We start from the raw sequence: 14,680 nt of genomic DNA, 5'->3' as shown, positions 1-14,680 counted from the left end.
TGGTTTTTCAGTATCATGCAATTTCCATTTGTTGTGCAACATGTCCAGGCCGATGGAAGAAAAGTGAATGTGCACCATTCCAGATTTATCTTGTATGCATTCCACTGTGCCATGGACGCATGTAGGAAGTATAGAGTCAGGGCTCTACATATTCTCGATCTCTGCCACATTGGAGGTAACTCCAGGCACATTAGTTTTCCAGTAGTAAGAAAATCAAAATAGGGGAGTTTTGAGTGGATCAATCTGTATCAGTGTTATGTGAATAACATCTTACAATTGTTTACCTTTTTTGTACTATGAGTGTTGTTTTTTCATGATGAGAATTAGTTCCATGAGAAATATTAACAAACCTTAGAAATGTTTTTCTAATAGTATGGAAACCGTTCAAAGCTTGATATGCAGTGAGAATAGTTCCCAAGTCTTTTTGAGCATGTACTTATGTATAACAATGGTGTTGAAGTGTACACACTCCTGTATATGGTTTCCCATTTGATCAGCTTAGGTGGTGGTGTCTTATTTTACTGAATGGTTGTTTAGTTTTGTTTTTTTTGAAAAAAAGAAAAGCAGTATTACATTATGCATGATTTTTATTTTTTGTTTTTCTGGGTTTGTCTGCATGTGGACTAACTGTTGTTTCTTAGCAGGGTGTGTTTCCTTTGTATGATCTGCTGGAGAAGTATGATACAGTAAGTGGTATTTAATTTGTCTTCTAGAGCATTAATTCTGGCAATTCATTTGGGGTACAGATTACAGTGGGGCTATATTGGTTCATGCATAATTTTTCTTGCTGCTAACTGTATACATTTTTATGGTTTTTAAGTTTTTCCTCTTGCTTACTTTCATTTACTTTAAAGGCTGTTTTTTTTCTTTTTGAGAATGAGAGGGAGCGTGTGAGATATGGTACATACTTCAGTGTAGAAATTTGTAATATGATACACCGTCAGCAAATTCATGTATTCTTTGGCAACAATGACATCTGCATGGAGAAAATAAAACACAACCAGAAATGCAGGATGTCCCAATAGAATGTGACTGTTTTTTAACCAATGGAGCGAGTAAGTAGTGTGCAGGGAAAAAAGATAAACTAAGATAATGGAAAGTCCTGTATTTGCATCAGTTAAGTTGCCACCCTGGCAGTGAACATATTCAGTCAATCTACAGACAAAATCACCTGTGACTTGCTCTAGTTCACCGTGTTAACTATGGGACACTGCTGTTACAGTACTGCCATGCAATATGCATCCAGCAAAGGAAGGCATACGCTGATAACAGCAACACTACCAGCAATGGCTGGCAAGTGGCAGTAGTGATGGCAGGTTGGATTGGGGGGGGTGCGCTTCATCTTAAATAGTGCGCAGTTCAAGGTCACATGCTATGCAATCAAACCACATGTCCAACAGCTAAAAGGAATGCAATATTGCAGTGTTGAGGGCAATAAGCATTACTTTACTGGAGTGAGGCATGGGTGATTTTGTCCGTAGAGTGGCAATGTGTTCGCCACCAGGGTGGCCACTTAATTATTGATGCTATTCAAAAAGTGAAACCTGTAAACTAAACTGCAAATACAGGGCTTTCTTTATGTTACTTTTTCTTTTTTCCTGCAAACTACTTTCTCACTAAATTGGTTTGAATACTTTCACATTCTATCGGGACACCCTTTATATAAGGATTTTTTCATTCCTTTTTCTGGGCTTGCAGTTGTTTGTAATAAACTGCAGAAAGACACATTTGTATTTCTTATATAACTATCACTGTTGTGCAACGGTCCTTTGAAGGTCAAGGTTTACTAAGTGGCTGTACACTTCTGGATTGTGAGGATCCCATAGACTTTTCACAGGATACAATCCAAAAATGTCCGTAACTGTACATTGGGTGACATGTGATCAGCGTATCAAATCTCATTACTGCTAATTTCTGACTTTTGAAACCAGAGTCCACTCTCATTGTTTTCCATTAGCTCCTAAATAATCCTCACAATGTGGATTCGAGACCCAACAGCCTGCCTCCATGGTGGAGTGGTCAGCACATCGTGCTATTATGCCAGGGGTCCCAGGTTCGAATCCCAGCCTGGTCATAGATGTTTGTGAATGTCCATTCATCAATTTCATCATATCATCCCCATCTTTGCAATTAGCCAAAAGTGGCAGAAAAGCGAAGTAAAATAAACCAAATGAATCAAGACCCAACATTTTCATATGTAGGGAGCTCTTCTTTTATTTCCATGGCAAATTTTCCTGTTACCACAGTAGTTCCCAGCCACAATGTGAAGATCAAATTATATTCCATCTGTAAAATATTTATCTATTTATTCAGTCTTGCTTACATAATGTATTTTTGAGCACACTTTGTCATCTTTCTTGAAGTTTGACTGTAGTAACGAGAGCATTTTCAACCTGCTTTTCTGTATTTTTTCAAGCTATTTAAGTGCTGACTGAAATAAGCTTGCAACAACATGACAATGAACAGGTAATGCACTCCAAACCATTGGAAAAGAAGAACATTATAAACTTATTAAATATTTTCCAATTAGATGCAACGTTTTTTGGTGTGAAGATAACATTCTTTAAAAAGAATGCCTTATCTGTTGTATGAATTAGCATGATTTGTTCAAAAATATAATAAGAGGAAATTCTTAGTGTTATTGGTGAGTTTTGCCTTAATTCCATAATCTTGTCCTTTGAATCAATTTCTACATTTTTGAAAAATAAAAATGTTTTCTGATCCATGCCACAAATTAATTTCTAGAGGTTTGTGTAGGGTTTTGACTGGCAAAGTATAGAATTCAATAAATATTCTAAATTTATAATGCAAGAAACTCTTTGAAACCTTTCGACTTTCAACTATCATACTTACAGTTGTGCAACTTTTAGATCACTCTGTGTAATTGGCACCACTAAAATATTTGTTCAACAAGTCTTCAGGTATGAAAACTTACAACTTGCAACTAGTTAAGGTCAGTGCTTTGTTTCAATTCACAATGGAGGTTGCCAATATATGAATGATCTTGTTCTTCTGACACAGATATTTTTTTTAATAAACAAGGTACAAATAAAAGAGAATTAAAGATTAAATGCACCTGCATCACATACAGGGTGTCTGGCTTAAAAGTGTAATAAAACAAAAATAAGTAATTTTAAAGTTTATTGATATATTTCTTCAGTGTTTTCTACCAATGCAGTAACTCAAAATATATTTTTTCATACCTAACATACCTCTATATGGGTACCTTTAGCGGCGAGTCACCATTGTAGGCATGACATTTTCACTAGCAGCACAAATGTGCTGTTGTAGACCAGGAAGATAATGGACTAGTGTTCTCAACATTTGACATTTCCAACTTCCCACAGAAAAATTCAAGAGGGGATCTGGGGGGTCAAGTGATAGGATGAACACATGCGTATTGAGGCTAAGGCTGCGACAACTTTGTGAAAACTGAGCAGTTACGAGCATGCACATGCTGATTCGAAACTTAACAATGGCAACAAGAAGAAAAGAGAGAAAGGGAGTTACTCTGTACATAGCAAGAAAACAGGAAATATTCTAAAAAAAACTCCAAGTTATTAATTTTTGTTTTATTATACTATATACCATTTTTGTGATAACAATAGAGAAGAGTTTTAAATATTTGTGGGAATAATATCAAATAACTTTTGTAATGCTATTGTATATTTTTATCTTATGCAGACGAGTCCACCAGTAGAGCAGGCAACACACTGTAAAATGTGCGGAAAGCAGGTGTTTCAAATGGAACAAATAAAAGCAGAGAAGGCCGTGTGGCACAAAAACTGCTTTAGATGCAAGGAATGCAACAAACAGTTGACGTGAGTATGCTTTATATGTAACTAAAAATGTAATATGTATATTTTATTATTGAAAAGTTGGTGACAATTTTGACATACCTTGATTGAACTTGCGTCCTTGGCATTTTGTGCTAATTCTTTGCGAACTGAGTCACCAAAATGACCTATGTTCTCACCACAGAGATTTAATCCATAAGTTATGATACCTGAATTGCCAAGGAGCCGAAGTAACCCCTTGTTTGCTAATGGTTTTATCTAATTGGCTAATTACATTGATGAAGATGAGTGATTATTAGATAAAATTGTTGAAGAGACATTCACAAATAACGTCCATGCCCAGGCTGGGATTCGAATCTGGAAACTTTGATGGCAAGTCTGAACGTTGACCACTTAATGTACTTAATGCCCTGGACAATATCAGTGATATTTGTAATAGTTTTTTAGAATACTGGTATCATGTGGAGTGTGCAAAATTCAGAGAATACATAGTTCATAACTTGAATAATAGATTACATACTATGTTTTTCTGTATCCATGAATTGTAAGTTTATTTGAAGAAAAATGAATCAACTCTGATTATGTACTGTAAATAAAAAGAGCAAATGCCAGTTTTAGGCCAGATATAATTTTGGCAGTGAAACTTATTCATGATTTTATTGAATTGACCTAAATTTGTTGTATGCAATTTTAAGTTAGTTTCTAACTTCAGTGTATTGCATTTGTCTCCTACAATCCTGCAATTATTTTGTTAATTTTAATTGTAATCTGATGATTGCTTGATATAGTTGTATTAGTGTAGGAATCAAGTGTAGTTCTCACTGGATGTGCCTGTAACAAGTCATTGCATATGACCAGAATTATGTACCCATTATGGTTTCTTATTTCTTTGTGGTGTTTGTCACTTCTAATGAGTGCCTTGCTCAGGTTCCAGGTTCAGAAGCACACTAATGTCATACTCACAAAAACATGTAAAACACATGTGTAAACATATTTTTTTTCATAATCAAATATGTTTAACGTGCAATATCTATTCACAAGAGCGCATAAAATTTAAGTATGACATTTCACTAGCAATTTCGCTGAATTTTTCTTACATAATATTTCTAGTGTTAACCACATGTAGAAAATAAGTTATCTGTATTTTTTTTCTATTTTGATGGTAAACTTTGCATTTTATGTTGTAGTGTTGACACATACAGCAGCAATGAAGGTGAATTGTACTGCACCCCACACTTCAAGGAGCTTTTTAAACCCAAAGCTGTTGTTGAAGATGATCCAGAACCTCGTAAGTGTGCATGCTCTTGATTTTCTGCTATGTTATGTTTTCTTCTACTTGGAAAAGGGACGGGAAACTCTTTTATCTGTGAATAATCTTGATGCAAAGTGGCTGGGTCATCTGGAAACTCTTTGCCTAACATCATCATAATGTGGCAACTTTTACGACATACTCCCAAGATTGTTAACCTGCGATCGCTCACTCTGTTAGATAAAATGTAACAATCTTAAATTTGTTATTTCTTGATTGTTGTTAAGGATATGAAGGCGATGTGATAGTATTACCTCCTACCTTATCTCTACTTGTCATTTATAGTCTAAACAATAATTCTTTGTCCAAACAATCTTGTTGGTAGAGCTATTATGTAAAAGCAGAGTCATAAAATCTGATAAACTTACTTTTCATTTTTCTGCGTAAATGTTTGCTCGCGATCAATTTCGTCACCTGTCTGGTGGCTTCGTCTTGTGGCTGGTGGCTTCCGGTTGTGCTCGTGGTGGTGGAATAAGGAACCTTGCCGCCTGCAGCAAGACAGTACACGCCTGACAAAGCCACCAGACGGGTGGCGAAATTGATCGCGGAAAAATGAATGTAAGTTTACCAGAGTTAATTACCTATCTCATGTAACCGCCAGACAGATATCTTTAGATACAATGTGAAGCAGTGTCATTGTTAGGTGCTTTTTAAAGACTTGAATTCTCATGTTAAACATCTTGTGTTTGTATGAGGTTTTCAGCCTCAGTAAAGTTGTCAGTCGATCTTCAGGATGAGAGGGAGAATGATAAGTAGGCAACAAAGAAATTTCTGTGTCAAGGATTTTAAATTTCTAAAAGTTGAAGACCGTTTTTCTTGATTTATGATGCCATATTGCATCGTCATGTTATTTTAGAAAAATCATGAAAATATTCCACCTTGCTTGTACTTTCTTACAAGTGCTCTGCATGTTCAATATATATCTGATTATGCAAAAATTAAGGATCAAAAATAAATTTTCTTAGAAAAATCTAACATCAGTGTCACCACATAGATATGAGCGACACTGGGTTAAATTGTGAAAACTGATGTGTGCACTCCCAATACAATGATGGTTCTAAAATACACAAAATTCAAGAAGTATATTTTGTATCATAATTTATCTGTTTGATGGTAATTGTTTAAAACTTAAACAGGACACAGAAAACAAATATAATAACTGTTATGAAGGCTACTATTTAGTTACTATTTAGTTGATGATGCTAGGGAAAAGTACAACTCAAGTTGCAACATGCCCTGTTGAATGGATGGCTCTTCAGTCTCCAAATTTGATAATATATGTCTGCATGCACATATTCCGAGAGGCCATCTAAAATATGGTGATTAACATATACTGAAGGGGTTCTAGATTTGATTCCCAGTGGGAACTTATTCTTTCGTTAAGATTCCACTTTAAACTCTAGGTTCTTATTAGCCCACCTGTGAATAAAATTGACTCAAAATAAACTTGGTATTACATAATTTGTTAATAGAAATTGAAGATCTAAATTTTCATAACTTAATTGAAAAGTGATGTGAAAATTTTGGCTCATCCAGAGATTGCACCTGCATTTTTGGAATCTTTGTACCATACTCCACCAATGAGCTACTTGGATCTCTATTAATTTATATCCAGTCCAGGTATACTGCAACCTCTTGGTGCTAATTGACACTTTTGGACATGTGAACACTAATGCCATATCTGTGCCATTGAGGGAACTAATTCAATTGAACTAGCTATGTGAACTATGATATACGTACCATGGCCAATAGCAATGAAGCTGCAGTATATCAGGTGTGGAAAGTGTGAGATGGTCAGAGGTTAGCGTTATAGATCCTTGGCATAGAATACCCAAGATTCAGGTTTTATCCCTAGTTAAACCACAATTTTCACACACCTTTTCAATAAAATATGTATATACGTATATGATACATCATTCACTTCATCTACATTATCATATGTACAGAATTTTCATAAGACAATTTAAATTTCTGTGGACTTTATGACCGACATAAATCTTTTATACACAAGAAAGAAACATTTCTTTGCATTTCGAGTTTCCACAGGTCCATTAGCAATTATTGGCATTAGGAAATGAATATTTTATAAAAATTCTGAACTTTTGAGTTCATGAAAGCAGGTTTGATTAAATTCTTTTGATTTCAAATATGTTTTTTAAGTATTTTTTCTGTATATTTATGTATGCATGTGCATATTTATAAATCCACATTTTAATGAGCTAGAGAAAAAGTAAAATCATCGTCCAGTTTCGGTACAATATCACAGTAAATACACACACACACACACACACTGTAAAGTAGCTTGACGGAGGCCACTGCTTTTATTTTGCTTGACAATCTTAGCTTCTTTGCATTAAGTTGTTATTGTCTCCAACTTATAGCTCGACGAAGGAAACCTGAGCTTATTATAAGGGAAAACCAGCCTATCGAGTTACCTCCTGAAGTGGTCCGAGGTAGGAGACGCGTTGTGCTTGGCAGCTTGTGCTTTTATACAACACTACCACTTAATGTTCTTGCTTGAGGATTCTAGTTTGCTTTTATTGTGCATGTCAGTCACAATTTGCCTCAAAGTGCTGTGTTGGTTCTTTTTCAGACTTTGCTTTGCATTTACGTTAACATTTTATGGTTTCTGTTCTTTTGTTTGCATGCAGTTTTCTTGATTTTGTTTCAAGTTTTACAGTGTGTTTCTTTAACTCCTGCTTACTCTCACTCTGAAACATTTATTAACAGCAATAATTCACAAATTCATTAACACTGTACACATTACAAGGTACGTTCATTCTTAAGATATCATTATAGACCAGGAAAATTAGCTTCCTTTGGGCTAAGGTTGGGAAAAATTCTCAAGTGAATGAATTTTGGTAAATGTTCAGAATTGCATGAGGAAGAACATATGGAAGGTCCCCGGAAATTCCACTGGAATTCCATCTGCCATATTGGAAAATTACTTCCACGTGGAAAATTTGCACATCTTCGAAACAGAATGGGAGGAAATTTCAAATAAATGAAATTTCGTATAAATGTTCTGTACATGATAAATAACTTGTTTATATATATATATATATATAAAAAGAACCTGAAAGTACACTAGACCGTTGTCCACCCATATTGGAAAATGACTACCACAAATGAAAGTATTGCTGGCTTTTATTTCAATATATGTATGAGTAGTGGTTATATCATGGTATCACAAAGTCATCTCCAAGCTAGTGTTGGAATCTTGGTTAACAACTGTGAAAATAGGTACAGTTGGTGATACCAGAGGGTCAAAAAACTTATCCAAATCAGTAGGAAACAAGGTATAGCAAGTACACCTGTTTTCAAAAGGTTACATCTGTTCTAGTCTAAAGCAACTGCATAAAAAGTACACAAGAAGCAGCATCATCTGCACAGCAGGCACTACTTCCTCATTAAAAGCTTGACAGCAGAAATCAGCAGCAGACAAAATTCACAATTTGCGAGTACAAAGAGCTGTAGTGATGATGAAGTTGTATGGCAAGTACAGTAAGCAATGTAGATGGGAGGATAGGAGGTGTTGTAGCAATTATTACAACAAGAGTTAAAAACCATACATGTACATGCTTTTCTGTTTTGATTGTGATTTCCTTGGCATACTTTTAGCACATCCCTTTGAAAAAGTATTATTATTCTTGACATTTCTGCCATATTTCATATCTTATATCTTTTGGCACTGTTTTGCCAAATTTGCTTCAAAGTGCAAATTTGCACATGGTGGCCTTTTTCCAATATGGAGTATGAAGCTCCAGTGGAATTTTCGGGGACTTCTATTGTTATTTCTCTTGTATTTCTGGCCATTTATACCAAATGTGACTTCTTTGGGAATATTTTCAAAAGGAAAGTGTTAATTTTTCTGGACTAATGATCTATCCATCCTTGGGGAATGAACAGGATGGTTGCTGACAGGGAACTACTATGGAAGTATTCATTGCAGGAATTAATATGCATTACCATATTTACACTGCACTTTTTGTCCAAATTTGGAGGGGAACTGGGATGCAGCGTATATTGGAAAAATATGTCTTAATTTTAAAACAATTTACTCTTAATTAACCCTACATACCATGTGAAAATTGTCAGTATATCAGGCCGATGCTTTCATGTTTGTACTAACATCATTTACTATTCATCACTTGATGTGGGAAGCTATTGATATCAATTTCCAAATTACCAGGTCATGCCGTGCCTTTAATGATGTTGCACAGCCATAACTTCCAAGCTGTATCATTTTTAGTTACCAAATATGTATCTGCCCATATTTCTAAATACGTTCCTGTTTTTTTTATGGAATGGAATTCCAGGAAACTATTTTTACTCCGCCAAATGGGACTGTCTTGCCTAAAGATGGGTGTGAATTTTATTCTCACGGAAATTCAAGGCACCAAAATTCAAGTTGAAGTAAGCATTCCTCAATGTATCTACATCCAAACTGTTTAAATGTGTTTGATTTCTATGTATCTCAAACACAGTAAAGCTAAACGTGCTCCCATCTAGCCAAATGGTTAGAGCTCTCATCTTTGCTGTGAACAGTCCCAGGTTGGATTCCCAATGGGAACCCCCAAAATTTCATCATGAGGACAATTGGGGAGCTACTTGAAAAGTAGTAGTAGCAGGGTTGGTCTCGAAAGCCGGAAAACATCAATAATGAGAATTCATCTACTGACCACACATTGAAAATTACCCAATGAAAAAGCCACTTGGCATGCCTTGCCCCCCGGATGGCTATTGCATAATGGAATTAATTTTAATCAAACAGTCATCTCAGTAAAACTTTCTCAGTATATGTATTTCTCAATCATTTCAAGGATGGTGATACTCTCCTCAAATGTTGATTTGGGTATCCCATGTTAAAACCCATGATAAAATGCTGAAACCCCTCGCTGTTACTTCAGCTTTACTTGTACATATACTGGTATGCACACACTCGACACATATTCATGTTCCCCGTTTGAAAACTCTTTTATGTATCCTTACTGCATACATGTGAGATCTTTAAACACTGGTAACCTTGTGAGGCAGTTTATTCCCATTGTCTCTTGTAGTGTTTCTGTGTAAGGACATGTACTTTTTGGTATCTTCTGTAACATCTAAAGCAATGATACGGGGTAGTATTGAACATGAGTACATGGATGTAGGAATGGAATATACAAGATGATAACTTCAAAACACATGCATTTACAACAAATTTTAAAATAGAACCCATTGATTACCATGCATTCATTATCATCTTGGTCATTAGTGTAAAATTAATAATTATTGATGCAATTAAGGTTAATTACATGTGTGGCAATGATAGAAAAGTTTTTAAATTTCAAAATGCTGTTGTTGATTGAAGAAAATTGGACAACTTATGTTTATATAAAATAAAACACCTCAAATTTTCGTTCCATACTCAGGGGTTGTTGGTAGCGTAAGATGCATACGAGGTGTGGCTAGAAAAACCGGACTGTTGCTACAAAATCTTTTATTGGTTATTTTGTACAATACGAACATTATCCCCTTCAAAGTACTCCCCTGAACTATTGATACACCGCTCCATACGAATCTTCCATTGCTGGAAGCAGTGCTGGAAATCATTTTCTGACACCATGTTTATGACCTCCGTCGCTTTTGTTTTCACAGATTCTATGGCCGTAAATCTGGTTCCTTTCAGTGCTGATTTGACCTTAGGGAATAAAAAAAGTCGCACCGAGCAAGATCCAGTGAATAGGGTGGATGTTGTAACACTAGGATTGCATACTTGGCCAAAAAAGCATCGACTGACAATACCATGTGGGCAGGAAGAATCCATGACTTGCTTTTCCACAAATCAGGTTGTCCTCTTCTTACTCACTCACGAAGAGTTATCAGCACCGTAATGAAATAATGTTGGTTGACAGTTTGACCTTCGGGTATTCAATTCGATTTGAATCTATTCACTGACATTTGCAATGTTTGATTTAGTTTTTGACGTGCAAGGCCGCCAAGGATGAGAGTCGTCCGCAATCACTTCTCATCGCTTTTTAAAACTTTGAAACCATTCAAACAATTGATTGCATGATAAACACTTATTTCTGTACACTTCCTTCAACAAACCATAAGTTTCTGTGAAGGATTTTCCAAGTTTCATAAGAAACTTCACATTGATACGCTGTTCCACTTTCACACAACATTTTTCCGATGGAGCACAGATGTACGGTTCACTTCGTCCACAAGCTACAGCAGAACTGAGCACCGCGCACCCTGGGCAATCACACAGTCGATAGGCAGGATATCACTTTATACACTCATGCACCGCTTGACCTTAACGAACTTGCAGTTTGTCGACAGCAATATCAATCCGTTTTTTTTTCTAGCCACACTTGGTATAACACTGAATTTTCTGGTGTTACTTTTATAAGTTAGTAGCATCATTATATTAGCAAGTAAAAGTTACATGTCATCACAACGTACTAACAATGCAAACAGTGTCAATGTTCAAATTTATAACCCTATAATGAAAGAAAAAAAAAAAGTTTTGATATCTTTGTGTGTCAAATATTAACATCTGTAATGCTCATGTTCTAACAGTGAAAGTTATGAAAGATGCTGAAAAAAATATATGCACGTAGTAACAAAATTAATTACAAAAACTACATAACATCAAATTAACTACTTGTGAAACAGACTGAAATTATTGTATTGTGTCTAGTAAATTAAGTTCTGTGTTAGAAATTTATTTAATTTTGAGATACCATTTCCCTAATTTTGTAAAGCAAAAATCTTTAGAAAAAGATTGGACTTAATAAATACTAGAACTTAGTTAATACCGGTAACAATGCGTTGCTATCAGCCAATACCACTGGTATTGGTTTCGGAAAGTATCAGCTGGAATTTAATAAGCAGTATTTGGTGAAAACTTTTCTGAAGTCTTATTTTGCAGAGTCTGCAAAAATGCTCTGTTGCATAATTTTTTGCAAAAACATTGTTGGGAGAAATGGATTTTGTGAAATGATTCTCATGTGAAATTAAGAATATTTTATTACAAAATTCTAGTAGACTGTAACCAAACCATTCATCAATAAATAAATCCATGTTGTATGTTATTTCTCCCACACACCTGTATTCTATGTACTGAATTCTTGATTCAATATAAATAATCTTTCTCAGAAAAACTTACAATGGTCTGTTGTGGTGACTTGGGTAAAGATAGCAGGGGCATTGTGTTAATCCTTTTATCTTCACTGCACGCAAGATCAAATATATTTAATCAGATGTTAGTATTGCATAAAATTATTTAGAAGAACATAGATATACTGTTTTCAGAATAGTTGATACAAGAAGGCTTATGTATGACTTTGAATCTGATTGTTACAATCCAGAAGTGTTACATGAGTTACAAAGGAAGATAAGAAATTCTATATACAGTGGAATGCAGATTTTACATTTCCCCTCATTCTACATTCCATCTTGATGGTCCCAACAGAGCAAAATGTTTTAAAGCTTTCCTTGATTTTACATTTTCCCACATTTCAAGTTTTTCAGCTTGGTACCCTGAAAAACATAAAGGTTCTACTGTACATACAAATTTAATATAGTTATCTAAGATCACACGATTGAAATTATAATTGCTTCTTCAAATTCAAATTTGTAATAGTTTTCATTTTCAGTGATGCATTGATAGTGATGTTTCAGTGTGAAGCTTCTAGTGCTACTATGTAAATGAGAATTCTGTGATGAGCATACAGAATAAAGTACCATCATGTTTAATATTTAAAACATGCTACCCTTGGTGGTGGTGGTGATGCTTCTGAATTCTAATTGACCTTCTGTTCTTCTCAGTCTTTGAATTCCAGTAGATGCTTTTTTGATACCTAAGTAAACGTATGTGATTTAATGATATGGAATTACATTTCCAGAGTTTATCAATGAGTAGCTTCACTATTCTTATTAAAAAGGCTGTGTGAGTAGGGTGTGGATTTATAGGCACCAAGTGATGAAAACAGGCACTAATAGGCTCAGAATATAAACTTGTTAATAATTTTGTTAGTTGCTCATTTGACATGAATTTATTGGATTCTGTTGTATTTTTCTCATTTTTATATACTTTAGGCATGTTGCAATGATAATGAATAATAATAATTATTATTATTAACAATCTCTCAAACAAAAGAAATACCTTCTGAAATTTACTGCTGAGAGAACCAATACAAAGTAGGCAAAGAAAATGGGATTAATAAAAAAAAAATACAAAAGGGAATTTTAGTGAAGATTTTGCAAAATGTGCACTAATTCTGAAAATAAGCATTTATAAGCACTAAACATATCCAATATCAGACTTCAAACAATATCAAAGCAGTTTAAACATAAGGTCTACCTTTTAATATAAAGGAATAAAAAAGTAAAAAAGTAAAGCATTTAGTAGAATACTTTTGCACATTAACTACGCACACATGCATAATATTTTTTAAATTATATTTTGTCAAATTGATTATTTACATGATATTAGTTTCAAAGTCATAGTTAGCAGACTAAGAACATAATCTTTGTAAATGGTTGGTCTTTGTAGCCAGACATCTTGTAAATAATATTGTAAATAAGAACTTTCATTTATTTATTTAGTGGCTAAAATTCTGTAATTTCTGCATGGTCACTTCAGTTTAATTAAAGAGGGCAAGTTCAAGAATTTTAGCTACTAAAACTGAAGTTCTTATTTGTAATTGAGTTCATATATAGATGTTATTTATCATGCAGTATCATGTTCTACAACCATTAGCATGCAGTTATTAAATCTAGTATGTTTTTATAACTGTGGTTTCTCTTTTTTGAAGCTTCTGATAAACCAGATTATGGACTAGAAGAGCTCACTAGTTTGAATGTGAAATCCCGTTTCCAAGTTTTTGAGAAAAATGAAAACGAACCTGAACTGGAAAGATCTGCAAGTTCTGTGAGCGTGAAGAGATCTCCCAGCATCCTGAGCAAGCTTGCAAGGTAAGGATTAAACGGAATTCCATTATTTGTTAAAACCTTTCATTTTTAGAGGTAATACACTTTCAGCCCGGATGGGTTTTAAATGTGAAAAGTCCCCAGTGCTGTAACACTTATAAGTGTGTAGTAAACACATCACATATATAAAACTTTTAAACCCGAAACTTTATACAATGACAAATAAAAAGATGGATCAAACTAAAAATAATTTCTAACATCCCAAAATATTCCATGTTGACAGTGTTGAAAACTTTTGCTATATTTTAAGCACACACTACATATTAATATCCTGCACTTTAAAGCTAAGAGTGACAGTTTCACACCAGGCATGCATTTATATCAATATAGTTGGAATGGTCACTGCTAATAAAAAAGTATGAGAGAGTATGAATTTCTCCCCATGTTGCAAGTGGAAGCAGGTTTTTTAAGTTGATTAAGCTAGATACAATCTGTAAAAAATACCGTATTTACGCGTGCGTGCGTGTATAATACGCACCCTGGTTTTTGATGGGGAAAGTGACAAAAAATTTTATCTCGTGTATAATGCGCAGTATAATCCAGGTTCATGAAATGGCTTTCTTAGTTGTAGGTCGTAAAGCTGTTGCTATGC

The 14,680-nt window shown here is 34.6% G+C and overlaps 1 protein-coding gene across 33 annotated transcripts in view; it reads left to right on the top strand.

Moving 5' to 3' along the window:
• The window catches only part of LOC146000484 (uncharacterized), a 349,277-nt gene that overhangs the window by 288,529 nt on the left and 46,068 nt on the right, over window positions 1–14,680 (top strand). For 24 of the 33 annotated variants that reach the window (XM_083138177.1, XM_083138168.1, XM_083138169.1 and 21 more), the window contains 5 exons: window positions 642–686; window positions 3,685–3,821; window positions 4,985–5,085; window positions 7,488–7,559; window positions 13,914–14,073. In XM_083138177.1, coding sequence (XP_082994303.1) covers window positions 642–686; window positions 3,685–3,821; window positions 4,985–5,085; window positions 7,488–7,559; window positions 13,914–14,073 — 515 coding nt within the window. The remainder of the gene's footprint in view (window positions 1–641; window positions 687–3,684; window positions 3,822–4,984; window positions 5,086–7,487; window positions 7,560–13,913; window positions 14,074–14,680) is intronic. The other 9 variants (XM_083138171.1, XM_083138182.1, XM_083138186.1 and 6 more) reach the window with 3 other exon arrangements.

The sequence above is a fragment of the Lepisma saccharinum genome, chromosome 16 (assembly GCF_977018435.1).
Source record: "Lepisma saccharinum chromosome 16, izLepSacc3.1, whole genome shotgun sequence".
In the NCBI taxonomy this organism is placed as follows: Eukaryota; Metazoa; Arthropoda; class Insecta; order Zygentoma; family Lepismatidae; genus Lepisma; species Lepisma saccharinum.
This window is presented reverse-complemented; position numbering and strand designations above follow the sequence as displayed.